The sequence below is a fragment of the Musa acuminata genome, chromosome BXJ2-10, assembly GCF_036884655.1.
Source record: "Musa acuminata AAA Group cultivar baxijiao chromosome BXJ2-10, Cavendish_Baxijiao_AAA, whole genome shotgun sequence".
Taxonomy (NCBI): domain Eukaryota; kingdom Viridiplantae; phylum Streptophyta; class Magnoliopsida; order Zingiberales; family Musaceae; genus Musa; species Musa acuminata.
In genome coordinates, this window is record NC_088347.1 from 24,130,886 (window position 1) to 24,158,350 (window position 27,465).

The 27,465-nt window shown below is 35.9% G+C and overlaps 3 protein-coding genes across 5 annotated transcripts; 1 reads left to right on the forward strand and 2 right to left on the reverse strand.

Annotated features, from left to right (window-relative positions):
* Nucleotides 1-594: 594 nt before the first annotated feature.
* LOC135625128 (adenylyl-sulfate kinase 3-like) lies at nucleotides 595-9,752 on the reverse strand. The gene is made up of 7 exons (XM_065129480.1): nucleotides 9,594-9,752; nucleotides 9,238-9,371; nucleotides 7,250-7,399; nucleotides 5,507-5,625; nucleotides 5,339-5,423; nucleotides 1,568-1,614; nucleotides 595-914 (listed from the first exon to the last, which is right to left on the reverse strand). The coding sequence occupies exons 2-7, from the start codon at nucleotides 9,359-9,361 to the stop codon at nucleotides 816-818; spliced, it is 624 nt and encodes a 207-aa protein (XP_064985552.1). The 5' UTR covers nucleotides 9,362-9,371; nucleotides 9,594-9,752; the 3' UTR covers nucleotides 595-815.
* Nucleotides 9,753-10,257: 505 nt separating this feature from the next.
* Nucleotides 10,258-21,468, forward strand: LOC104000351 (uncharacterized). 3 transcript variants are annotated; one of them, XM_065128326.1, is made up of 11 exons: nucleotides 10,285-10,618; nucleotides 11,790-11,884; nucleotides 12,863-12,930; nucleotides 13,120-13,163; nucleotides 13,923-14,000; nucleotides 15,316-15,469; nucleotides 16,402-16,581; nucleotides 19,938-20,006; nucleotides 20,107-20,170; nucleotides 20,281-20,388; nucleotides 21,131-21,468. In XM_065128326.1, exons 1-10 carry the CDS (start codon nucleotides 10,476-10,478, stop codon nucleotides 20,346-20,348), a joined length of 963 nt encoding a protein of 320 aa, XP_064984398.1. In that variant the 5' UTR covers nucleotides 10,285-10,475; the 3' UTR covers nucleotides 20,349-20,388; nucleotides 21,131-21,468. The 3 variants fall into 3 exon arrangements, with proteins under 3 accessions (XP_009420646.2, XP_064984398.1, XP_018674484.2); XM_009422371.3 differs by lacking the exon at nucleotides 20,281-20,388 and having other exon boundaries at nucleotides 10,258-10,618; nucleotides 20,107-20,218; XM_018818939.2 differs by lacking the exon at nucleotides 20,281-20,388 and having other exon boundaries at nucleotides 10,287-10,618.
* Nucleotides 21,469-22,033: 565 nt separating this feature from the next.
* Nucleotides 22,034-25,002, reverse strand: LOC135625700 (polygalacturonase-like). Its single transcript, XM_065130789.1, has 9 exons — nucleotides 24,877-25,002; nucleotides 24,638-24,769; nucleotides 24,377-24,547; nucleotides 24,268-24,288; nucleotides 23,938-24,145; nucleotides 23,371-23,452; nucleotides 23,141-23,249; nucleotides 22,332-22,448; nucleotides 22,034-22,261 (listed from the first exon to the last, which is right to left on the reverse strand). The coding sequence occupies exons 1-9, from the start codon at nucleotides 25,000-25,002 to the stop codon at nucleotides 22,034-22,036; spliced, it is 1,194 nt and encodes a 397-aa protein (XP_064986861.1).
* Nucleotides 25,003-27,465: the final 2,463 nt, after the last annotated feature.

The window sequence follows — 27,465 nt, forward strand, 5'->3', positions numbered from 1 at the left end:
AGAAGCAATGTTTGCCACTTACGTACCTTATATAATTTATGAGCCATTAGAATCCAACAACTACCCGACACAGTTGGCCGGTTATCATTCTCGGCATACCTTAAATCTTTCTGAGACCGAGATCTGAGTACTTCCTAAATTCTTCTTCTGTAAATTTAGGAATTTACGAATTTTAAATCTAGCTCACCTTAAAAAACTTCCTACAGATGAATCCGCAATCTCGAAAACTAGTTTACTGCACAAAGCTTCAGATGCTATCAAGTCAGTCACCAGCCTTGTAAATTTGTTAGATTTAAATCTTGAAAGTTGTCACTAACTTGTGAGGTTACCTCAAGACTGACAGACCTGAATGTGTATGAATGTTCATTGGACCAAATGCCCCGTGAAGTTGAGCAGATGAGTAACCTTCGGAAGTTGTTTGGATACATTGCAGTTGATAATCTTTGGGCACCAAACCTTGTAAAAAAACAAGTGACGTATAACAACCAGAGATGTGAGAAACGGATCAAGTAGGGGACTTACTAAACAAATCTAAATTATCTCCTCAAAACTTTAAGTTTCGGATGAACTATAACCAAAAGAACATCAGAGCAATAAGCTAATTCCATATGCTAGATTTAATATACCATGCATATGCATCTCAATTTCATGTTATGGAACTCCGAGAAACAACTGTTTTGCAAATATATCAATGGATAGACTCATTTGAGCCCGTAAATTTTAAATTAAGTACAAAAGGAAAAATGTTTGAAGTATCACAACTGGAGATGTAGCAAAAGATGGATTTCACTAGCAGCAGAATTTTTGATGGTTTGCTACTCATGTAGAAAGCCTTTCTCTTCCAGGTAACCTACGACTTGCCCAGCCATGGCATTAGGAGAGGGGCAAACTCCATTCTCTTGTTTTATCTCTATCTACAGAAAGAAAAGGAGTGGTTTAATTCAACATAAAGTCTGCATAAAATGTGTATAAGAACACCACTTCAACGAGCATATTAATGATTTCCTCAGCCGTCTCAAACAAAAGGATGACTGTAGCCACAGGCAGGGTGCTCCTCCCATGTTACACTCAAGCAAAAGAGTACAAGAGCCCACAACAAGCACCAAAAGGATATCAAAGGAACATACTGCTGGTCTAGATAGTTTTCAGGGTATGGCAGAATATATAATGTATTTTGATACATGGATTCTTGGGTGAGGATGTAATGCTTTCAACAAAACTAAAATTTATCTAGTCCTAATTGCTCTGCAGGTATTATTACATTCTTGTAGTAGTCATCAAAGGATGAAATCATCCACCGAGGGACAGGTTTCAGAACAAAATATGCTTGAAAAACTGTGTATCGTCAATCAAAATAATGTTGTTAGTAGCCACTTGCTAATGGCTTCAAGTTTTATCTTTGCAACAACCTCCACAAGTTGTTATGATCATACATGGTATTGGGCAAATAGCATACCAACATGAGCTCCATTTAGAAACTATATGATCGCTCTGATTGGGACTTTGTATGTAAATGCTCAGCAGTGGGGAATAACAATAATATTAAGCAGTTGAAACTTGAAAATACCTCACAGTTTAGAGGTGGTTCGTATGGATCATCTATCCCAGTAAAACCTGCATGAATAACAAAATTCAAACAGCAAGGATGCAAAAGTGTCAAGTGTGCAGCAAACGATATGGAACTACCAATGACTGAGGGAAAATAAACAATCCTAACAACATCCATTCCCTACAAAATTTGTGAAACAATATTAGCAATATCTATTCTCTACAATACAGCATGACCTGATACAGCCAGGAAAAAGTGAAGCCATTATCAATTTTGGTCACTTGCAGAGATCTGTTCCGCACAACCAATTTATAGCACTTTGGTTCATAAACATTCATATCACAATCTTCTTTGAGAAGATAACTAATACAGAAAACAAGTACTATATTCTAATTCTACTAAGTAGGCCTCATCACAAGGCACAGAAAATGGAAAAAGGGACCTACAACAGAATGTGTTGGAAGAAAATTTAGAAATGCTTTATTCAATTAAGGTGCCAAACCCAAAAAGAAGGCTGGAAGAAGAAATAGTCAAATTTGATCCAATATATACCATCTTCTTAAGAGTTAATTTATCACACCAAAAAGTAATCTTACATTTAGCATAAATATTGCCAAAAGAAGGAAAAATATCGTTTCCCGTGCTCCCAAATTCAGTGACAATGTATTTGTAGGAACATGAGAAAACACATGTTTCACTAGTAATTTTTTGGTACATGAGATTAACTACTATAGATTGTTGAGTAAAGAAGAGACAAAATTGTGCATATACCCTTCTGGAGGCTCTAAAAGAGGAAGAAGGAAAAACATAAGCAAGATGCAGACATGTAGAAGAGCATAAGGCCAAAATGGTTAGTGTCACAATTACATGACTTCTAATTATCGTACAACAGTCTCTATGAGTCATCTAAATAATAAAAAAATAGCATCTATGTTCTTCAAGAATGTTTCTAGCACCTTATCATCTCCTTTTAATAAAGGTGCTTGTTATGTCTACTGAATCTTTACTTGCCGAGTATACCTATTACACTGATGTAATTTATGTCATTTTTAAGTTTGGTAGTGATAAAGCTCCTAAGCTCTTGAGTTCTCCTTTATGTTTCAGAGGAGCTTCTAATCTTCCACCAATGATGACTTTAATGACTTTTACCAGATTTTCCTTGATGGTTGATAACTAGTATCTTTGCAGATTAGATTAGTGTTTCATTTTCTCATAAAGGTTCTCCAAACCAGTATGAATGGACATCATTTTCTAGTTATGAATCTTAGGCTTAATTTTATATATACCATCTAGATTCTAGTCTTAGCTTCCTTAACTTATTTTAGTGCATCAGGAGCAAATATTATAATCCTTTCAAGAATGTCATCAGGAATCTGTTGTCAGGGTATATCTATTTAGATGGTGCAATGTATTCATAGAACTAATAAGTTATTAGTGAGAACAAAATGGACATTAAAATTGTATTTTCTTTTCCTATTCAGATGTATTTGGATAAGCACAAAATTTTTCAAGGTTGTCATAAGCTCAAACAATTATGATGACATGACTAACTTGATTTACAAGGGTCACATTACTGAGCATTAAACTTGAACTCAATGAACAAGGTTGTTGAACAAATTGGGTACCAGTGCCTGAGGATGAGACAACATTGATAGATTCAGAAAAGAAATGTGACTTGTGAAAAATAGATGCCCTGAAACATTATCAGTCATTAAAAAGCAATTCAATTTAAAATTTTCTAGATCATTATCAGTGAACATTAGGTTTCACTAAGAAAATAGCAGTGCCAAGGCCAATAGGCTGTTTGATTGCCTTAAGGAGTTGAATAGCTCAGCCAACAATGTAATAGGAGAATGTCTGTATCCTAAGTTAACACTGATCCAATAAACTTGACTGGGAGAATTTACCTAATAAGAGCTTCTGAATCTTGTCCTAGAAACACTCTCAAAACAGTGATAGGGAAAGGTAACTAACAACTTCTCTCCATTAGTTACGATGTGGTACATTTGAATTCCCAACAGTGATTTAAAAAGCGCTAGGCGCCAAGGTCCAAAAACGCCCGAGGCGCTAAGCGCTCGCCCGAGCGAAGCGAGGCGCTAAAATATAAAAATATATAATATAATTAATAAATATAATTATTTAATATTTTAAATAAAAATATAAAAAAATATAATATAATTAATAAATATAATCACATTAACAGTATAAAGCCTGCTAACGGAGAAACGAGGAAGCAGCGGCGAGCGGCGACAGCGGCAGCGGCAGCGGGAAAGGGAGCGGGAGCGGCAAGCAGTGGGAGGCGCTAGCAGCGGGAGGCGCGAGCAGCGACAGCGGCGAGCAGCGGCAGCGGGAGCAGGAGCGACGAGCAGCGGGAGGCGCGAGCGGCGACAGAGGCAGCGTTTGCGAGCAGCGACAGCGGCAAGATCGGGATCGGGAGCGGCAGCGGGTTAGGGTAAGGGTTATATCGGTTTAGTTGGTTCGATTGAACCAACTAATAACCGAACCAGGACCGAACCAAACCTAAAATCCTGGTTCGGTCACCTTGGTTTACCCAGGCGCTCGCCCGAAGCGCCCAGGCGGCGCCTATTTGAAGCGCACCGCCTGGGAGATTAGCGAGGCGCTCGGGCCTCACCTCGCCTCGCCCGAGCGCCTAGGCGAGCGCCCGAGCGCCTTTTTCAATCACTGTCCCAACAATGACAAATCACAAGGTAAGCTTGCTTATTTTAACAAGTAGTTGATACTTTAGATTAAACCACTGAGCAGGAGATTCGAGGCATTTCCTTATGGCTACACTCGATAAAAAATGAAAAACCTGTTTCATCAGAGATTATAGAATTGTATGAAAATGCTAATGGTATGAAAAACTTCATATTTAGAACTACTGTTAATCATTTTTTTGCTAATAAATCCACATGAAATCAGTAAGATATATATTCTATACATGAATGCAGTGTAGAACATGTGCAGTGTACTAGAACACAAAAATTCAAATGAAACAAAAAACAAATGAAGCAAATAGAAAACTACAATATCATCTGCAATGTAGAACATTATCTTAGCCATACGAAGCGATTTCTCAAACAAATAACCTTAGTTCGCCTTACCAGTCCGTACTAGTGTACCGACCGGCCATCAGTATGGTATGTACCGAATCATACCGACACACAGTATGGTGGGCTCTACTGACAAATCGATATGTACCACCCACATTAGTCCCCTGTTAGACTAGTACGTACTGCCCATACCAGACATTATGTCATGGTATGGCTAACTTTGCAAATAACCATAAAATAAACAAGCTAAATCACATATTAACACAGTTCAATCTTTCCCCATTATGATTGTGATCCTAGATCACTTCAATTTACAATAAGCATGATTCTCTAGAACAAGGGATAAAGCTGAGTACAGTTAACTGTACATAGATGGTAAACAAAAATTTGTTCCTTCTTGTATAACCATGTTCTTGTGAGAATAATTGTAAATTTAAATGCATGATATCAACTTTCTGAAACTTTAAGGAATGATCACTTTAGGGTTTGGCATGTTGTACTGTTCAGAGACTTGCGAAGAAACAAGATAAGTTGAAAACTAAAAAGAGAAGACAACAAAGGAAAGTCCTCCTCCTAGCTTATGTTTAGGTGATCAAGCAACTATAGTACAAGGAGGAATATGACACTATTTTAAGACCATAATGCAATTATGCAAAGACAACAAAAATATCCATTATGTTTAATTAGTTCTGAGCATGAATGTATCTTTCCAGGTCCAGCAGACGTGAAAGCTCACCTTTTATCTTTCCTGCTCGAGCAAGTTTGTAAAGGCCTTTTGGATCCCTTGCTTCACACAGCTCTAAAGGCATATTCATGAATACCTACGACACATTAACAATGAACCAAGTCCATAGTTGGAACAAATTTAGTGGCAGATAAACACAATTTAAGGAGAAGGGCTGACTTCAATGAAACTAGATTCTGGAAGAATTCCACGACATGAGTCCCTGTCTTTCCTATATGGAGAGATCAAACTAGCGATACAGATCAAACCCGCATCTGCAAAGAGCTTTGCCACTTCACCTGAAATAATACATGTTTACAATTATTAAGAAAAGGGTGGTAAGTGTGTGCGACTCCCGCCAATGGAGCTCTGGGGAGAATTAGTATATATCAAGGTGTAAAATTACAGTTCATTACTGTAGTTGCTGGTCAGACCAGAACCGCACATTACTTCTGCCGTACGAAACCATGTGTTGGAATGGTCCAAGACTAGTCAGTACTAATTAGATTAATTCTGCACCACTAAAAGTCTAAAACCCCTATGAAACCTTGCATGTTTTTTTTTGCCTCAATAATAAATCAAGATATGTTTTTGAGATCTTTACATACTAAATATGCATGAAGTTAGCACATGATACATGATAGATGTCTAATAAAAACTTCAATAAGTTATTATACATGATGAAAACAAGGATACAGGTTACCTTGTTAATATCAAAATGTAGTGCTTCCAAAGGTGGTTGTATTGGATGTTCAGGTTGAAATTTAATAGAATAAGAAATTTGTTATCAACACATTGTGTCAATTGTATATCAATTGTGGCATAGTCATGCGATTCTACTCATCAAATGCTATACTGGAGCCTACAACTATGTGTACAATTGGCACTCCAAGACTTGAGTGCTGCTGCTATGAACATGAGCCATATGAAGCCTTGACCTAGGAAACTGGAATAAAGTATCAACATCATTTTGTCGGCCATCAAATTCATGCTAGTAGAAATGCCATGGCCACGAGCAATTCCTATCTGAACTCATTTTCAATTAAGTTCTCTCTATCTCCTCAAAGTCATCATTTGCCTTTTCTATCATCATCAATAACCTTTCCTTTTGTCATGCTATGGGATGAATGAAATTGACTCATTATGCCAGAATCCATGGAGGATCAACTACCTATATTCTAGGGGAGTTCAGTCACATCTTAACATCTTATCCTGATCCTCACATGTCGAGAAGTATCATGGTATTCAGCATCCTCAATTTGTTTCAAAATAATTGTGACAAACTGTTGGATTTCCTACCTCATCAAGGACTAAATCAATATATTGTGTATATTCAGTTTATCAATATATTTGACTTTATCTATTCCCCTTTCTCTGTCCAAATATAGGCAGTGCAATCTCTGAAAAAAAAATTAAATCTAGATCCAGTATAGGTTTCGACAACTGATTGGACCAGTACAGTACCAGAACACTGAGTTATTTTGGACATCAAAGTGAAGGACATACATACATACATATACAGAAAATATATTTTTTCTTTATTGGTCTTATGAAGATTTTTTGAGCATTCGAGTCTCATCCATGATTAACTCCAGTGGCAACTTGAAAATCTGTTGATCAAAGATGAACCAACATCACTGGAATTGTCATTGCCACTGTCATGTTCGAACTCGGATGGACCAAGCAGAAGTTTGTCTCATGCTTTCCTCATGTTTGTGATGGTGAGTGCTGATAACAAACTCAAGATCCTCATTAGCATCATTCCTCAACCCTCATACTCATAGATGGGCTACTCAGATGCCCATATATCAAGTTTCTGCCATTGTTGCACAATAAATAAAAAAATGTTTGCTTGAATAACTTGATTTCCATAGATCAATTGATTGCATGTTACTCAAAATTAAACATCATAAAACAACTTACCAACCCTGCGTATATTTTCTGTGCGATCTTCTGTTGAAAATCCAAGATCTTTGTTCAATCCATGCCTAAGGTTGTCACCATCAAGTACATAAGCAAGCTTACTTCTTGAATATAGCTCTCGATCCAATGTACATGCTAAAGTGCTTTTCCCTGGATTAAAATTTACAAATTTTAAAAGAAAATAAAAGAAACAATGATAGGTTATTTTCTACATGAACCCTTATTTGAAGATTTCAGTGCTTAAAAAGAAGCAATTAACTATAAAGTTCAAACCAATCCTAACTAAAATCATTGGCTTTATGAAATTGCAAAAGACAGTTTTGGTTACATTGCCAAGTTGATCAAATAAATAGTAGATGTGAAACTAAGATCCCTACCTAGAGAGTTTTTCTGAATTAGGGGCAGTTAGTGAATGAGGTTCAGGCCAATCTGAGTCTATACAGGGTCTATTTGTCTTTATATAATTTTTAAGAATTTATGTTTTAAATAGGGAAAAACCATAACATGAAAATTACAATAATAATAGGAAAAAGTGCAAATAAAAGATCATGATTCCACAAATAACATATCTTCTGGAGATGAAAAACATATAATATCATAGGAGCATTTTTCAAGAATACCTATGTAACATTTGGAAGTGTGGTAATCATTCGAAGAAAAAAAAAACATCAAGGTCTCTACACAACAATCTTGCTGCAATATAAAAAATAAATAATCTCAACTTTTACTATATTATAGTATGCCTTACTGATTCCAAATCAGAGTGTAACATTAAGTGATAGCAATGTCAGTCTAGTTCAGATATACTATTAAAAAACTAGTTAACAACAAACCCTAGGTCTTTAAAACAACCTTGGATGAAAAAAAAAAATTATCTAAGGCGAGCATAACCAAAAAAGAATTCAAGTCCAAGATTCCTTAATATAATTGGCGAGCTCAGTCACTTTAGCTTAAATTTTCAATAACAAACAATTGCACGAATATTGTTGCAGAATTAAGAGAAAACAAATGGGTTAACCTGTATTACTCAGGAAATAACTTCCTAGTTTGGACATGGAATCTGTTGTAGAGGAAGATAGTGAAAATTTTCACTTTAGCTTAGATTTTCGATGTCAAACAATTGCGCTGATATTGTTGCACAATTAAGATAAAACAAATGGGATAGCCTGTATTACCCAGGAACTAACTTCCTAATTTGGACATGGAATCTGTTGTAGAGGAAGATAGCTAGTAACCACTGAGCTAAAGCTTAACTTGTTATTCTCAGAAGTCTCTCAAAAATTGTGAATCTAAAATGTGGTTTCATCACAGAATCATAAGAATTGCTATGAGTAACAGTATAAAGATGCGTTATGTACACAACCATTCTACTCATAAGAGTAAGAACACTGCATACATTGACCCTTCTCAGAATCTCTAACAGAAGACTTGCGCATCGAGTTCACCTATATTTTGGTAAAAAGATGTGATGGTTCATGTCAATTCATCCTTTTTGAACTGCAAACAAGGTGCATAAAATGCAATAGGGAAATTATAAACTTAATGACATCTGGACATGGTGACTAATGTACCAAAGATAACTTCCACTAGAAGAAGAAAAGGCATGCAATAATCTTGATTAAAATCAGTATATCTATAGCCCACCGTTCAACAAATGATGCAAATTTGAAATTTTCACAGGGAAGAGTTGAGGTTGCGAATTTAATTATCAGATTGGTTCCTAGACATCCTAGACAATTCCTAATAACCTAATCTTCAGCACAAAGTTATACCAAAAGGGCATGGATTTGCAACAACACTAAAATAAGTTTTTATGTCACTCAAGGACTCATCGTTTTTTCGATATTTATTACTGAAAATACAACTTTCCGTTGGATAGCTGACTTCCGTTTCGAGGTGTTTTGGATCATGTCCAGCGCTGCACTGATCGTTGAAGAAAAAAAATGACAAAAGAAAAAAATACATAAAAATCGCAACAAATACGAAACCTGAGCCGCTAAGACCGGTGATCCAAACGACGCAGCCCTTCTGTTTCAGCAGCTTCTGCCGATCGAGCTTCCCCACCGAACATTCTTGCCAGAAAATGTTCGTCGACTTGCCGACAGCGGACATCGAGGTAACTCTGCAATCGCGAAGAATGCCGACGCAAAAAAAATATCAGCGATAACAGAGCCCAACACTCCCTCCCCCCGAACCCCCCAAACCCCGAACAAAAAGGCAACTGCCCCACGAGAAATCTCCACCAAGAATCGATCGTAATCCTTCCCCTCAAGAAATATCCCCTCAATCCTCGATACCACCTCCAAGGATCGATCGAAACAGGAGGAAAGGGGAGATCATCTACCTAATAGTCTTGGGATGGGAAGTGATCCGTGCTTCTCCCTCGTTTGATGACTATTATTCGTTCAAACGTACAGCTATATATATATATAGAAAAGAAGGGCAAGCAGAAGATCCGATGAATCTGCCGGTGAATCCGTACGACTCGGAATCGGTCGCAAAGCGCCAACGAACTGCTCCCGTTGATTTAACGGGTCTGCACATATCCGCCGTTACAATCTCAGTATACACACTCTTCTTCCGCAGTTGCTATTTGCTATAATCTTCCAAATATTAACAACAGTTATATTCCCCATCAGGCCACATCACCAGCCAATTTTCACTGTAATATTCTTAATGTATTTAGCTATTACAAATGTATTTTTCAGTGTATATTTGGTGTATTTAAGTGTCACTTAGAAGACAAGTAATAAAAGTATAGAAAGAAATTCTTCGAAATTACGATTTTGATTATTCTGTGATTTTAAGTACTAACAATTATTTATTATTTTTTAATATTTTTCTTATTTATCTGATTTGAAATTATCTTTCTCCCATTTTAATTTTTAGAAATCGAAATCGAACCGATTATTCGGTTCCGGTTCAATTTAAAATTATCGACCTATTGATGTGGTTCGATTTGATTTGAATCGACCCACGATGATCCTATTACAAAGCCCTCCTGTTGCGTCCCCGTTTCACAGAACCAAGAATCGATGCGCGTGTTGGTCGAATCGATTCTATTCCTCCCCCAGAAACCGAATCAATTTGGGCTACAAAAGTATTCCAATCACGAACGAACGAACCAACAAACAAACAAACCGATCCTTGCCTGCTTCGAGTCCCGAATCGCGAGCTCCGTCCCCAACAGTTCGTCGCACCCATCCCACGAATTTGAGGGCGAGAGATGGACGACGCGGCGATTGCCGGTTCCCGCCCTGCTCTGTTGATCACCAACGACGACGGAATCGACGCCCCGGGGCTCCGTTTCCTCGTTGACCTCCTCGTCGCTGCCGATCGGTACCGCGTCCTCGTCTGCGCTCCGGATTCGTGGGTCCAACTCCTTGTCTTCTGTGGCTGGTCTTATAATTTTCGTGTTTGTTGCTCTTTCCAACGTTCTTTGTAGTATCCGTCAGAAGGATTCAATGGATGTGTGCCTGTCTCTAGTTAGATATGGTCGCGAAATTGTGCAAATCGATATCTTTTTTGCTAGTTATTTTCCTTTTGTCTGCGTTTAAATCGTTGATGCTTTTGATGAGAAGTTAGTGGTGATTGAAAGGGTGACATCGTGCTATTTCTTACACTTCTTTTGTTTTGAAGTATCTCGTCATATCTGTTAGAAGAACGAAATAGATCCACATTTTCGTTTATTTTTTGTTATATATGATGACAAAATGGTGCGAATTGATTATTTTACTAGTTATTTTTGTTTCAATCGCGTTTAATTTGGTGACGTTTTCTGATGCGAACTTGGTGGTGTTTGAAATGGTGGCATTGTGCCATTTCGCACGCAGAGTGAAGAAATAGTGTAGCGAATTCTTGGACTACGTATTTTGGAATATTGGAATTACAATGTAATTGTTCAGTGTCGGACATCTTCGTTTTGTTTCTTATTGTGTTTTTTAAAGTGGAGGTTAGAAAGATGAAATTTGCTAAAACAGAGGCTGACTGCTGCAGTTTATGGCGCTGAGTGACTTCCAATGTATCTAACTTTTTCTTTGTGCTTTTTACCAGCCTTGTTGATCACATCTCATATGCTGATGCCAGTGCTACAAACCGATCTTTCATGACTATTTACAATTGTTGATATGTGCCACATGTCCTGTCTCAATATGAAATGTTACCTTGTTGCTAGGTTAATTCAGACCAAGCCACTGGTAACCCGCATCACATAGGCCCTTATGCACCCTTTAGTTAGGTTTGTATCTGGATGTAGTCAAAATATGAAAACCAGGAATCCTGCATTGTGGTTTAAGCAGGGACGGATTTAGATCTGTTGGTGTCAGATGGTACATTGGTCTCACTATTATCACAGACATCTGATTTGATAGTAGTAGAAATGACTCTACCCTGCGCTTATCATGCTGATATGCAATAGTTCTTGTTCAGAATTGTGGTTACCTCTCTGTATTAACTGCAAAATGGTTTGGTGCACAAAATGAGATAATAATCAGAATGCACCCTCCATGAAATGTTAAATCGTCTCTTAATAAATTTTCAGGGATAAGTCAGGTGTTGGACATAGCATTACTTGGCATCGTGCTCTTAGTGCCAAACGTGCTGAGATTATGGGTGCTACAGCTTTTGCAGTATCAGGTTCTTCTACCTGTCTCGTTTATTTATTGCTTATTGATTATTTTGTGTATAAGTAAATCTTTTTTTCATCAAAAAATTAACCATTACCATTCTGAATGTTGATGCCACTGTTGATGTTTTATCTTCTTTGAGACAATTCTAAGAAGCCAAATCTCAATGGTTTTGAAGCCTAAGTATACTTCTGCTACAGTTTGCCTATGGTCATTCTGTGCTCTATAGTTTTTAACGTTAAACAATGTAGCCACTAACATGATTTTGCCACCTGAATTGTAAAATGGACATATCCTATTAGAATATTCAAGAGAAATAGCCACAGAAGAAGGGGAGAGACTGAATGCCCTATGTGATTAATATATTCAAATTTATAGCAGACGAGGATATTCTCCATGAGGGTGATGTCTTCTTCAAAGATACTCAAAGAATCCAACCAATCCCTAGTTCAGATTATTATATAGGTTGGCGTACATCTTTGCATTTAAGTTTACTTAAACCATTGTCTAGTAGAGAAAGTTCTATAAATTTACTGGATTCTTGCACACTCTTTTAAGCCATTATCTACTAACGAAGTGTAGGAAACCTTGTTCTGTAAACTATGGACTGGTATACAAAAGTCCTAGAAATCTACTAGATTCCTACATGCTCGTTTAAGCCAATTTTTATAGATGACATGTAGGGGGCCTTGCTACGCTTGGTTAGAGATTTGTGTCATGTTGATCTATTCTCTAGGTCCCAGATCATGGCAGATGAGAAGAATTAGCTTTCCAGTGCAGTGCTTTCAAAATCTGGTTATGGGTCAACAATTCACTGAACCTCCCACATACATTCTACAATCTTAAGATTCTAGTTTATCATTCTACTGAATCTCTTATCTACATCCCACGGTAACAAGATTTCTAGTTAATCATGTTATTAGTTAAATTTTCACATCTGAATATTATCATATGAGTCTACTAAATAATATCTGTGTATAATTTCCAGGCACTCCTGCAGACTGTGCTTCCTTGGGAATCTCTGGCAAACTTTTTGATGGTGTAATTCCTGATTTGGTAAACTCAAAGCTGAATATTATTGTCCTACATTCTCTAACATACTTTATGTTACCGAAATATTTTTTTCTACTGTTATTCACTTATACAATTTTCTGGAAAATATTACTTAGTTGTAGATCTTGCATATACTTAACTAACTCGAGCTTTTCTATTACTTGAGCACTTACTCATTTTTTCATCATACAGGTGATCAGTGGCATCAATATCGGTTCCAACTGTGGATATCATGTGTTAGTAATGCATTATTCTTGCATTCTATTACATCTGCCTATTTAATTTTAATAGTTATATTCTACAACAAGTGAGACTGTAATCTAAGTATTTAAGTTGTTGTGAAAGGAATAAAGAAAATGACAATCTCTGCTTCTTGTCTACATAACAAATACTTCAAATAAGTCAGAACATTTTGTTTATTCTAATTACTAATAAATAATATTGGGGTCATTATTGCTTGTTGTTGTTGTTGTTGTTGTTGTTGTTCTAACAAATAGTATTGTTATTTTTTTTGTTTAAGAATAGGAAATATTGTATGCTTTCTACAACATTCTTCTACTTGGAAAATCTTGGAATTTGTAGGTTTTTATTAAATTATTCACTGGATTTTGTTATAACATGCTAAGAATTTTAACTCATTCTGTCTATTCAATTTCATCTTCGATAATGAACTGCACTAATATATTTATTTATGCATTTATGAAGAAACCGACATCTCTTGGTACTAAAGCACTATACAGTGAAAAGCAACCTTTATGTAGGATTTTAAGACTAAAAAAGTATACCCCATAACAAGAAATTATGGATTAAAAGTTTAGTCCTAAAATTACACAATGATATCTCTAAATATACATTGTACCATAAAGGAAAATAAGACAACTGTTGTTCCCATGGGTAATTGTTCTTGCTATAACTTCTCGATGTTCAAAAGATGCACTCAGTTTGTTCATTGAAGCTCAACACGAAAGCTATATTCGTATTTCATTGATATGTAGGGTATACTCTGGGACAGTAGCTGGTGCTCGAGAAGCATTTTTATATGGTGTACCTGCATTAGCTATATCACATAACTGGTATGTTGGGTCTTTTATCATTTTGTTATTGATCACTCATGAATTTCTCTTTCTTTTTGTATAGGTTCCTTACTAAGTTAATTAAGATATATATTTTTTCTTACTAAGTAATCGACTATGCATCTAATTAATTTAATGACAATGGCAGCAAAAGGCTTGAGAGTAATGACTCTATTTTTGGTATTTAGTACTTCTGTTGTTTTGAGCTTTTCTTGATTTCCTGAATTGGGCCAAGCAATCTAGATCATGGTTCAAGGGGCCTGGGGAGTGATCTCTTCCTTAAACCCAAAAAATTTATCAATGGTTGATACATGAAATTGTCGATTTGTTTAGGTCCAAAAGCATATTATACATGTGATACTTTTACAAGAACATCATTTGTCATACCCTTCTCAATGTAAGATTTTAAGACACAAACTAAAATAACAGAGAAATATTAACTAAATTTCCAAGACAGACTTTGTTTAGCTACTCTAAATGGTTTCTACTATTCACTCAGTAGTCAAGACATCTTATTTTCATTTAATTTTTGTTCTTGTGTACAGTGACTAAAATTTTCAACATTGCATTTCATCTTTTTAATTATCACATTATTTTTCTTTGCCAAGATCTGTTTCTTGTTTTTGTATATTATTATTCGTCCATGTGTTTTATTATCTTTACTCTTTATTATACAGATTACAGACAACTAATTTTATTTTCATTGTTCATATTAAATTTTTTATTTAGATTAAATTATTTTGTGATTGTTTCTTACACATATCATAGTGGGCCACCTAAGGATAAATTGTCTCCATTCTGTGGGCATGTACTAGCTTACTATGTCTGGTTTGAAATTTCAAGTTTCATGGATAACAGAATACAGATTTAGCATCTGTTAATTGGAACAATCCATTTAATCAATAGTAGAATGGATCATTAATCAGGAAGAACACAAGTGAACTACTATTAGAACATGTGGCAAGTGTCAGGGGCATGCCAGAACATGGGACTGCCACTGTCTCATTTCACATGATTATTTTTGAGATTGTGATGCCCTGGTTGTCGCATATAAGGTGTTGATCATAGTTTTATACTATAGGATAAATACAATATTACATGAATAAGGTAAACATGTCATGCAAATGTGTTGTTTAGGTATATTATGAACAGGTATCTTGGTGGACTAGATTGGAGGTTATATAATGAATGTTTTTCATAGATGAGAAGCTATTCTATTTGGTTGACTGTTTATTCTTTTCCATATCTCCAGTAGTATATAGTTTCTAGTGGAACTAGGCGATACTTTATTTGTACCACTTTTTCTTTTTCTCAGGAAGGGAAGAAAGAGTGACGTTCATGACCTGAAGCTAGCTGCAGATGCTTGCTTGCCCCTCATAAATGCTGTATTATATGAGCTTAAAGCCAAGGCATATCCTGAAGGTTCATTTTTGAATGTAGATGTGCCTACGGATGTTGCAAATCACAAGGTAATCCATGAGACACAACATCTCTTAAGGCATCACATATTTAACACATACGTATTATAAAGATTCGTATTTTAGAAAATATTTCTTCATTTTTGGTACAATAAGTAATGCTTGAACTGTAGTCCTTGGTATGTGAACCTTTTTGAAGTCATCACTTAAACAAGTTATGATACTCTCGACATATATGATAATATTAGACAACCTAAAATTTGCTCTTCTGAGTAAAATATGCCAGTACTATTATTTTAATTGTTTAGCACTGCTGGTTGGAATTGGAAATGTGATCATTTGGCTTCTAGACATCCTCAATATCCTTCTAGATTCTGATCCTAATGATCACAATATTTCCTAATTTCTATAAGAATGACAGTCTAGTATTTTGCCTCAAAAGTCGGGATACACTGAAAAATTACTTTTTTATTCCTTAGTGAAACACATCTGTGACATGGCCCATTCACAGTATCAAAATACCTCTGAAAATCATGTCCTTTGTAAATTTTTCTCTATAGTCTTTTCTCCTATATTATGTTAGTCCAAAATATCACTTAATGGTGTTAATTTACTCTTCCTTAAGAAAAATATTGATATAGCAAAAATAGGGATATTTTTCTTTTTCTATAGTAATTATTTCTTTTCCTACATGTTTGTTGCAGAATACTTTTGTTATGCTTTTCCTTTTTATCATTTTTTTTATTCTTAACATTCTGTACTATGTTCATTTTATTAACATACTTCAACATAAATTTAGTGTATCATGTGTTGGATCATTTGGCTTCTTATAGATCATCTTCTTTGGTTGTTCGACATATAATATGTTTCGGTACAACTAATGTTATGTGCCAATATTTGTGGCATGTCATGATTGTTCTGCATAGCTTGGTATGCATTTGCTGTTGCTGTTTGTTTATTTTGTTTGCTGTGATTGCCAACAGGGATTCAAGATAACAAAGCAGGGAAAATTCATGACCAGAATTGGTTGGGAGCAAACATATTCCAGCACACCAGCACTAGAAAGCTATCAGACTGCAAATATGAACATTGACTCTGGATCAGGCCCTGCAAACAATGCTTCATCAGCTCTAGTGGAAGATGAACTTTTGTTTAAAAGAGTGGTATATATTTGCTTCTTTTCAGCCATGTGCTGAGTTTACAATCCTTTCTGCACATAAAATCATAACATGTTGCTTCTTTATTTTGTCTTGCCGTTAATACTTATTGCATTTAATTTCTCATACCTTTGTACTTTTGAATGTTGTTTGTTCTCTGCTTTTGCATTCCATTATCCAGTAGTGTGTTAATACCAATTTGATTGAATTTATACCATATTTTGCAACTATTCCAAACTGCTCATTAGTATGATGACAAGTTATGCCACCGAAAGCGTTTTCTATAAGGTCTATCATTATACTACTCATTTGGAGAATTCACTGTAGTCAAATTTGATGGCCTTTTCTTGAGATTGAGGTATGATTATATTTATAAAGGTAACATGAAGTGGTTCTGATGTCATGTGTCTTTTTCCTCCTTTGCTTTATCCTGTGATTTAGGTAAAAGCTTTGTTTGTTGGTACATGCTACTGCATCTTGATTGTTATAATATGCTTTTATATTTCTTTGTGCCTATCTTGTGTCTGTTTTAAACAGAATCCTTTATTATAGCACTTGTAAAAGAGACATAAAAGTGAATATATAAATGCTAAAGTTTAAGAGCTCCATCTTACCTATCTTTATTGAAAAATTAATCCAGGAAATTTAAATATTTTATATTATTTGTTTTAGAATTTATGAGTTTTAAAATTATTTCACAATTTTTATAAGACTTTATACTATCTTTTTGGTATTTTGTCCTAAGATCCACATCTGTTAGATCTTCTAAAGAAAACTTTCAATGGCTAATTCTTATGAGTTAGGACTACCTAAGCATTTTGACAACTTTAGATTTAAGTAGATTTCTAATCAAAATGTCTTCATAATGCCAAATTGGATTTTTAGGTGTGCAGTTTCTAGCTAAGATATATTTATGCTAAACTGAAACTTGCCATAACACCTTAAAGACTTAGTGGATAGGAAATAACATGGCTTTAAATATCATGCAAATAAATGATGCATCTCAGGCCTCAGAAATCAAATTAACATAATGGTCATAATGGACATCTATCAAACTTGTTGCTCCAAGGTAGACTTAAGTGATCTTATACCTTTCTAGTATCATTTTGGTGTCTTGACTTAATCTTGGAGGTAGTTATTTTAGAGTTAGTGTGGTTGATTGGGATTCTATTTGAACTAGCAAGAGATTGTAAATAATTCATTTTAAGATTGTGAAATATTTAATTACTATGGTGAATACCAGATACCATTGGTGATTGTTGCGGTGATATGCTCAGGGTCTAAATGGTCATATATGTGAAACCTTTATTCAGCCATTGCTACAACAAAAGAATGTTCTACATGCGAAGCTCAGGAACAAAATAGCTGGAACTCAGCCTAGGGACATTTGGTTCTGGGTTTAAGTTGTAACTGCTGATTCCTAATTACAGTCCATGGTATGGGTTCTAAGGTTGAGTTCAGGTTCCATTCCCTTAAAGCTTTCGTATCCAAGCCAAACATGCTGATCCATTTTACAACTGGTTTTGATGTAAAGATTTTACCTGGTCAGTCTAAGATGCTTGTTTTTGTTAGCAGCTAGCAGAATGACACTCAAAATATCTATACAAGCTATTTTAAACTTCTAAATATTCTTAACATTTAAGCAGGACATGTAAATCCAGTAGTCAACTTAAGATTGTATAAAGATTTTAATGAGACACATTGATATCTCTTTGTGCCTAAGAAGTGAGGAAGAACTTGGCCCAGTGGATTATGATTAGTCCAATCAATATTTTTTAAAGTGGTTTCAAAAGATGCTCGGGCAAGGTGAGGCAAGGCCGCTCGCAAAACCCCCAAGCACAACGCTTCAAAGAAGCACTACTCGGGCACTCGCCTGAGCCTAGGCGTTAGGTGCCTCGACCAAGCACCCAAACCAAATTTGGTCGAGTTCAAACTTTGGTTTGATTGGACTTATAAGTTGGTTCAACCAACTAACACAGTTACCCTAACAGTGTCCAAACCCCTCCCTCTCCTGACCCAATAAAAGAAAACAAAGGTGAAATGAAACCCTACATCTGTCACCTTTGTTCTCTCTGTCAACCGCCATCGGCAACCTCATCCAATCTCGTTCGCTGTTGCAGCTCAGCTGCCGTCACTACAACTCATCCGTCATTGTAGCTCGTCTGCCACTGCAGCTCATCTATACCCTAAACCTCTTCCACCGCTATAGCTCTATCTGCTGCTGTAGTAGCTCTGTCCGCAGCCAACAGCAACCTCTTCCATTGCCTTCGTTCGCTGCCTTTGTACACTCCTCTGACGTTGCAGCTCTGTCCGCCATCGTCGACAACATCGTTTGCTGACTTTGTTTGCCGCTGCAGCTTTGTCCAATCTCATTCGCAGCTGCAGTTTCGTTCGCGCCCTCTGCTTCCCCCACTTTCCTGTTAATTAAACTGCAAATGGACGAGCAACAACCCGTTGGGAACTGTTTAAATATATTTGTTGTATCTACAACACCATGGGCAATATGCACTTTGATTTATACATGAAACTCCCTTAGCTTTTATTGATGATGTCTTAGAGCGGCAAAACATTCTTGGTTAACAAGATGCTTTTGGAGCAGTTTAATTCTAACATAAGCCTTCATAAACATGTTTAGCACATTTCTATTTAGCTGTATGTTATTTTAATTATAATATTCAGGAGCATCTTACTTCGCTCGGGCAGGTGCCTAGAGTGTTTTTGGACCTTAGTACCTTTTTGCGCTTAGCGCTTTTAAAATCATTTGTTTTTTTCTTCTAGACCAAGTAGGTTATATGCAGAACCTTGTGGGAGGTGGTTGCTTTACCTCACGCAAGAGTTAGGCTATGATTAAGTTCATTATTAGCAGTCTTTTGATACACATAATCAGAATGTTGCCCATTGTAAAACAGTATTTTCTCTCCATACATGACTCCCTGCAGGTGTTCCCAATGAGTCTGCTTGACTTAATTATGTGGTGAAATTATGAGAATTGATGACATATTAACATCTTTTGATATGTTGTCCAATGTGCTTTTTATACTTTTCCTGACCCTTTTCAGATTACCACAGAACATGAACTTTAACATCTGCATAAGTAGATCCTGCTGCTAGTTGGATGTGTGATATTGTTCATTGCATTGGCATGATTTATTCAAAGACTTCCTGAGTTTGTTCCAGTTGAATGTGTTTGTCTTCTATTACCTATATGTAATTGTGTAGATCTGTGTATACTTACATGTTCTTGAACAGTTGAACTCATTTAAATTTTATGAACAAAGCCAATGAGCCTGAAAATGCCACCTTGCAATTAAGAAATTGGAATGAAAATGTCTGTTATTTGAAATTATTTCCCATATCAATAGGTTATCAGGAAGAATGATGTAGAAGAGGAGGAAGAAGATACAGACCACAGGGCCCTCGAAGAAGGATATGTTAGCTGTTTCCTGCTTTCTTTACTTTTTTACTCTCTAGAAAAAATTCTCTATTGAAAAACTACATACTAATAATGCAGTCATCTTTTTCTTTCCCCAGATTACAATCACCCCTTTAGGTGCCCTCTCCCACACGGAAATGGAAGCTGTGCCCTACTTTAAAGGTTGGTTGATGCGTCTGGCAGAACGTACATCTTCTTCATCCTTGTGAAGTGAGTGCTTTCTGGCCTTCAGTTTTGCAGCATTTTCTTATTCTTGTTATTTATTGATACAGTTTGTGCTGACTGGCAGAGGTTGGTGCAAGCTCTCTGCCAGCCAACACTGAGCTCTGTTCCATCCTGATGTTAGATATGCACATCCTTAGCACAGCACCATGGACTTGGTTGGTATCATGTAATATATTCCAGCATGCTTTGGCATATAAGGCATGTGCCCATGATCATCTAGGACCACGTTTGTTATAATTTACATTGGAGTTTCTATTCTATTGAGAGTTCAAGTGCAAATTGGAGATCAAAATTTGTCTGATCCAGTTTAAAGGCTGCTTTCCCTCTATTTTTGTGGTAAGATCCATGAAGAAAGAGTAGATTTCGTCAACTTTATCACGGCCTCTGTCATATTTCAAACTCTCTTCCTCTTACTACTCTCCTCCTGCTCTTCCTCCTACTCTGCTTCTCCTTTCCTGCTCCTCTTCTTCTCCTGCATCTCCTCCTCCTTTTCCTTCTCTCCGCTTCTTCTTACCATTCAATATGTCAGCATTCCATGTGCTGGTTTATGTATACAGGTCTTGTTCTGGTCCAGCTAGTAACTACTAGGGGTTTTGGTATCGAGATCTAAAAACATACTCTTAAAGAATTAATCCATTTTTACCTTAGAATAACTCTAATATAACTTCAATAAAAAGTTCTTATTATTTCTGAGTTGCGCACTAATTTAGAATTTTATTTTGTTAGGATTTACGATTTTTTATTATTGTTGATGTTGTTGTTGTTGTATTCATATCTTGATAGCAAGTAAATCTTTGTACTTGTAAATATTTCATCATTTATTATGGCATCGCAGCATCATGGTTGTTTTATTAAATTTTAAAGGAACTGATGTTTCCATTTCTCCATCTTGTGCAGGATCCAAAACATAAAAGCATCTAAAAATATCTGGAATTCATGCAAAAATGCCTTCTGGAATTTGCTATTGCTCAGCCTTTTTTTTTTTGCCAATCAGTGAGATTCAATGCTCGTATGGAACAAAGCTGATCAGCTGCTGCAAGTTTATTTGTCATGTCTTCATTCGAAATCATAAATCGTACCTGAAAGGCATTGCAGTGCAACTGATATAACCTAATCACATCGGGTGTCGTCGACTCCGAAGACAGACGCCTGCATTTATTTTTCTTATTGTAATGATACAAGAAAATGGACCATGAATGACATTAAAAGAAAACTCATGGTAAATTGGCTAATAATATATTTAGAGCACTGCTTGAAGTGGACACATATCTTCATAATTCAAAATTTTAATGTATTTTTCATCCGAAAAAAAAAGTCTGCCTTGTGATTGACTCAATTGATAAGTTTACATGGCTTCTTAGTATTGAGTTTGTTGGGCTAAATAATTTATTCTTCTTTTTAAGGTTGAGGTAGTCAACCACCAAATAACTTTACTCATCAAGCTGGAATCTATTAACTTTCTGTTGAATTATTATTTTGTCCATATATCAATATATATGAAGCAACAACTATCAACTTCTTTATGCTTCTTCAATATTAGAAGGAAATAATCTTTGTTAAATATGAGGCTATTATGAGATATTTCTTTTCTGTTCGTTCTTTTCAGATTGTTGTGCAGCTGAAATCTTTGGCTATCCAACCAACCATGGAAAGATTTATCGAAGGCGACATATCAGAAAACCGATTGCACACTGATTAAGAACTACACATCGCATTCATTTCCTTTTGATAGATATTTTCTGATGCTCTCTTCAACTCTCTCTCTCTACGATCTATATTAGTCATCAATCTTTCCCTGGTTTAATCGTGAATACGAGGAGGGGGGATGACAGTTCCCCTTTTGATCCACTGCACATTCGAACAGAGGCTCTTTGCGGAATCTCCACCGACTCCGACTAAGTTGACATCTTGCAGCAGTACATGACGACAGGGTCTGTCATTGCTGCACTGCAGATTTATGGCCACTTCTGAAGCACTCGTTCCCTTGATGTTTTGGTACAACACATCCATCACTTGGACAGCTGAAACCTACATGGTGATTAACTTAAACATTCAGATGGATGCAGATGCAGGGAAAGAGAGATGGAAAAGGTTCTACCTGTCTTTGACATGGGTTTTGTGAGTCACAGTAGTTCTGATCGATGATGATAGGATTCAGAACATTGTGCATAACGATGTTCTTAAATGTTAAGCCCTTTGCATATCCTTTTCCCCCCTACTCAGGAAGACAAAAAAAAAAAAAGAGCAATTTGATGGACATCAAATAAATATTCTTTGCATATCCTCTTCATCCCTACTCTTAGAAGCAAATAATATGCAATAATACTATAGATATAAAATAGTATGGTTGAGAATGAACAATAATATAAATCCTACCCAAGGAAACAAAAAATAAATATTAAAATCCTTTATGATTAATATTAGCTAGTTTGAGTTCACAAGTATCTAATATATAATACTTAAGATATTAAACTATGTTTATGTTACTTAGAGACTCAACTAACACACAAATGATAGTCAACTAATGGAGAATATAAGTATTTTATCATCTATCTAAGTGTAAGATATTGGTAAACACATCAATATTTCTTTTTCATTTTACTTAATATCTCGCGTGGTCTGACCAAATATGCCTATTAATCCAATATTAAGAACTTAAAATTAAATTATTAATAACAGATCCATCTAATTGCATCTATCACAATCATCTCCGACTTCTTATTCTAATTAATCAAATGTGAATGACGATGCTATATCATCCCAGATAAATATGATATATTAACTCGTGTCGATCAAAAGGATGCTCGAATCTAAAGCATTAGCTTTAGATCCATTAGAGTTTTACTATATCTTAATCAATATGAGACTAAATAATCACATACAAGGGTAAAGACTAGTTAGTCATACCTGCCATGTCTTGATCCGGACTCCATTTGCTGTTCCAATAAATCGTGCCGTGTCGACAGTCACATTAGAGACTTGTGCTTCTGAGTTGTGAGCTCCTAAGCTTCCAATGCTATTTTTTTTTGGGACACCAAAACAAACAGTGAGAGAGAGAGAGAGAGAGAGAGAGAGAGAGAGAGAGAGAGAGATGAAGAAGGTTAATGAATTGTTGTAGTTCTAAAAGAGTTGCACACCTGATTCCATGTCCTGGTCCACAAACAATGTTTGTTGCCATCACATTTTTCGATCCACTAACAATCGATATGCAATCATCACCTTTATCAAATAAAATTAAAAAAAGAAATAATTATAAAAATACACTGTTGAAAAATATAATAAGTACAAGAAAAAGAAATAAATCTTAATGTAAACCATATTGATTTATTCCAACATATTCATCATTTGTTTGCTTTCGGATGTTTTCAGCCTGATATCTTTGTTTTTTTTATGAACATTGACTTTTTTAATGCGTTGACTTTTTGACTCTGACCAATGGAAAACTAAATGTATTATCATTTGACCAGATCTATCACTTGGTCATTTAGCTTGGATCCGTTATCTACTTGGGAGTGGCCCATAAGATAGATTCTTTTCTTTGAGGTGAACCTCCAAAGACATCAGAATATTCTCTTGAAATCTAGACTCTTCGTCACCTCGTGATTACATATGATCTCATCGATTGCATCATAAACGACTCAGTGAATCTAACAAGAGTCTATGTAAGATTGCGCACAAAGATTCAAACCGGACGTAGAACTTACCGGTCCCGATGAAACTGTTGGCGATCTTTACGTTCTTCGAATGAGTGATATGAATCCCATCAGTGTTCGGACTCTCATGCGGAGCAGTGATGGTCAGATGAGATGCATCTACACCAGTACATTTCTCCAAAGATATGTGCATCCGTGGGCTATCCATCACCTTCAGATTCTCCACCCTCAAATTCTTGCAAGAGTTGAAGCTCAGGGCCTTCCTCAAGTACAGAATTCGTCAGACTTAATATAGGGTTCATGCATGAGCATCTCTCTATTCATTTCCTACCAAAAAAAGGAGAAGATGAAAGAAGAAAGAAAGAAAGAAATCGCACGTACCGTCGGCGCACTGATGCATGGCTGACATGAAAATACAAAAAAAGATCAGCGTTTCAGGGAAGAAGATTAGTGGAAATATATGGTTGGAGTCTGAGATCTGCATGCTCACCATAGATGCATCCATCTTGCAGGAGCCTCTCCACCATATCTTCCCATTGCCATTGATGGTTCCGCCACCTCGAACGGTGAGGTTATCGATATTACTGAAGAGTATCCAGTGCCTGGAAATCCTGCCGTCCCAATCCTTTTGGTTCCTCGACGCTTCGAGTGTCCCCATGATCTGATCAGATAAACAACGAGAACGTTTTATCTTCCTCGCACTACTGCGTGTTAGGGTTTCGACCGTGATGGATAATGCATTAGAACTCACAGTGAATGAAACTCGAGATTTGCAGGGGCCTCTAAAGTTCATAGGCTTGAGGAGATACCACTTGTTCTTGGGTATTAACAGAATGGTTGGCGTAGAAGATGAGCAAGCTTTCTTCCACGCCTTCTCAAATGCCTGCAAAGCACAAGAAGCGCAATGCTCATAACAAAACTTCACAGTTTTAATCGTGCACAACAAGAACCGAAAGTGATTTGAGATGGTGACGAAGGTGGAGTCAACACCATGGAATCAGAATCTTCATCTCCCTTGGCGCCATAGTATTGAACATTTACCACCTTCTGTGTAGAACCAGAGGGGCTTTTCATGATGGTGGGGTTGTTGACTCTCTCTCCACCAAGTGAAGCCATGGTGGGGTTTTCCAAATGGGTGCTCAAACAAGGAAAATTATTTGACACAAGCATGGTAACTAAGAGTAGGAGATATGTCAGTGGCGCCATATCGCTCAGTAAAGTGGATGAGAGGAGAGACAACAAAATGCAATTTCAAAGGCATGTATGGATGTGGGAATCGAACAAGGTGTGTTGATCCTACATATATATAGGGGGAAAAAGACCTGAGGCTGCTTCAGGAGGTCAAATGCATTACAAAATTGTAAAGCATTAAACATTAGTGCAACTTTTATTTTCCTTGAGTGAGAAAATAAAAAATATATCTACTATAATTCAAGCACAAAAAACATCACATACTGTCGTTACATCAACATTTATTTTTCTTGAGTGATAGGGTTATTACCACAAATAATTCAAGTGAATGATGCATCACTAAATCATGGTTGTCACAGTCTTTTTCTTATGTTTTGAATGAGACCAAGCGATAAATATGAATATATTTTCTGATGTATCGCTACTAAATTGGTCCATCAAAGTGTCATTGGCCAGAGACAAAGAAGAGTGGATCTTTCTTTGTCTCAAAGAAGTAAGAGCCAAGACTTTGCGTGTTTTGCTTAGTAGTTAACCTCTGATCCCGGAACTGGTCATCTGGAAGAAGTTACTTGTGTTCTTTGTTCTTTTGATGATGCTGAGAGAAGATGGGATTTTATGAGTCATCGTTGATGTTCTTGCGTTTTGGATAGGAGGAAGAGGAAGAGTGCATAGGCTTCTAGCGTTGGTAAATATTTTTAGAAATTTTAATTATATTTAAATTAGTTGATAGAGTCATAATTAAACTAAAACTGTTTGACCAATTAGGGTTTGTTTTTATAAATATACATTGAGTAATTTTGGCCAAAGGGTTTATACAAAATGTGTACAAGAAAATAGTGTTAGTGTTTAAGTGGGGATAACTCAATGTCTTGTAATTGATCTCAAAATTTTAGTTTTCTTGATTGGATTTGTCAAATCACATTAAATCTTATATCGATTTTCTGATACACTTTTTAGTTGGTTAATCTCTGGGTATTTTTTTATTTTTAAAAATTTTCTCTCGTTCTTTAAAAAATGGTATCAGAGCCCAAAAGATTCGATGGTCAGAGATTTAACAATAATGAGCAACGAAGATTGGAAGAAGAATGAAGCAAAATTATTTTCCATTTAGAAGGTACAAAAATGGATAAAATATCTATCAAAGAAGATATTATTGAGATTAATAAGTATTTTAAGGTTCCTAGAGTCAATGCCCCAATGTGATAAGAAATCCTAATAAAAGGAGAAATTCTCAACAAAAAAATATTAATAATTAATATTTGATTCTTTTAATCTCATACATATTTGGGTTTTGATGAGAGAAAAGCAAGACTTAAGAAATACTTTTGTTGCTTCTTATTTTGTCTTTATGGTATTTAGAGAGTGTGAGAAAATGATATAAATTCTCCAGGATTTATGTGAAAAAATATATGAGAAAATTTGTATTTCATTGGGGATAACTCGTAATTAATCTTGTAATTAATCTCACATAATAAAAATTTTAATTTTTTTCATGAATATAGACGAGAGTTATCAAATCATATTAAATCGTATGTCGGTTAAGTTGACTCTTTGTTGATCTCTAGTAGATTTCTATTTTGATTTTAACTTTTCTTCTCACCCTTAATAGTAACTTCGAATTCAAAGCTATCATATAAATTCTTAGGATTTACGTGAGAAAATCTATAAGAAAATCTATGTTTCATTGGGGATAACTCAATGTTCGCAATTAATCTCACATAACACAAATTTTAATTTTTTTCATGAATACAAATGAGAGTTATCGAATCATATTAAATCTTATATAAGTTATGTCGTCTAGTTGTTGATCTCTAATAGATTTCTATTTCGATTTTTAATTTTTCTTCTCACCCTCGGTAGTAAAGATGGATCGCTCATCTTCCTGTGTAATCAATATATCAGACACATTCAAGACAAAGGTTTCTACACGATGAACCTATCGATCTCATGTCTCATCCATCCCCACAGACTTCGATAGCAGGATTGGGGAAATAGACTGCCAGGTGATTGCATCAGGTGGCAACTTCAAGTTTCCTCCAGTGAGTCCTGCAAGTCAAATTTAGACTGCTGTAGAACAACATGCATAATCTTCTGATGATGCTGAGTGCAATGCAAGATATATAATGCATCAAGTGGCATCACAACCATTGAGGCAGATAGATAGCAAGAATCATCAATCTGTGACACTTACTCATCATCACACAGTAGAAAACCCCCCATGTCACATTGCTCATTAAACTAGCTTCATACTTTGCTGTTTCCACCATGAACAAGTGACATTGACATTGACCAAATATCAATAGGAAAATACAATAATAATTCAATCTTCACATTTCGAATGCCTTTAACGGCGTGTGAATATTTTTAATTCGTCGATCCATGTATGAA

Excerpts from the sequence above, each read along its gene's own strand:
- LOC135625128 (XM_065129480.1), bottom strand. The coding sequence starts at position 9,361 with ATGTCCGCTGTCGGCAAGTCGACGAACATTTTCTGGCAAGAATGTTCG. Across the intron at positions 5,626-7,249 it reads AGAAAATATACGCAGGGTTG|GTGAAGTGGCAAAGCTCTTT; the intron begins GTAAGTTGTTTT and ends GTATTATTTCAG. Across the intron at positions 1,615-5,338 it reads TCGAGCAGGAAAGATAAAAG|GTTTTACTGGGATAGATGAT; the intron begins GTGAGCTTTCAC and ends TTATTCATGCAG.
- LOC104000351 (XM_065128326.1), top strand. The coding sequence starts at position 10,476 with ATGGACGACGCGGCGATTGCCGGTTCCCGCCCTGCTCTGTTGATCACC. Across the intron at positions 16,582-19,937 it reads AACTTTTGTTTAAAAGAGTG|GTTATCAGGAAGAATGATGT; the intron begins GTATATATTTGC and ends CCATATCAATAG. Across the intron at positions 20,171-20,280 it reads AGCTGTGCCCTACTTTAAAG|TTTGTGCTGACTGGCAGAGG; the intron begins GTTGGTTGATGC and ends TTATTGATACAG.
- LOC135625700 (XM_065130789.1), bottom strand. The coding sequence starts at position 25,002 with ATGGCTTCACTTGGTGGAGAGAGAGTCAACAACCCCACCATCATGAAA. Across the intron at positions 24,289-24,376 it reads GCAAGATGGATGCATCTATG|CCATGCATCAGTGCGCCGAC; the intron begins GTGAGCATGCAG and ends TTTTCATGTCAG. Across the intron at positions 23,250-23,370 it reads GGACCAGGACATGGAATCAG|CATTGGAAGCTTAGGAGCTC; the intron begins GTGTGCAACTCT and ends AAAAAAAAATAG.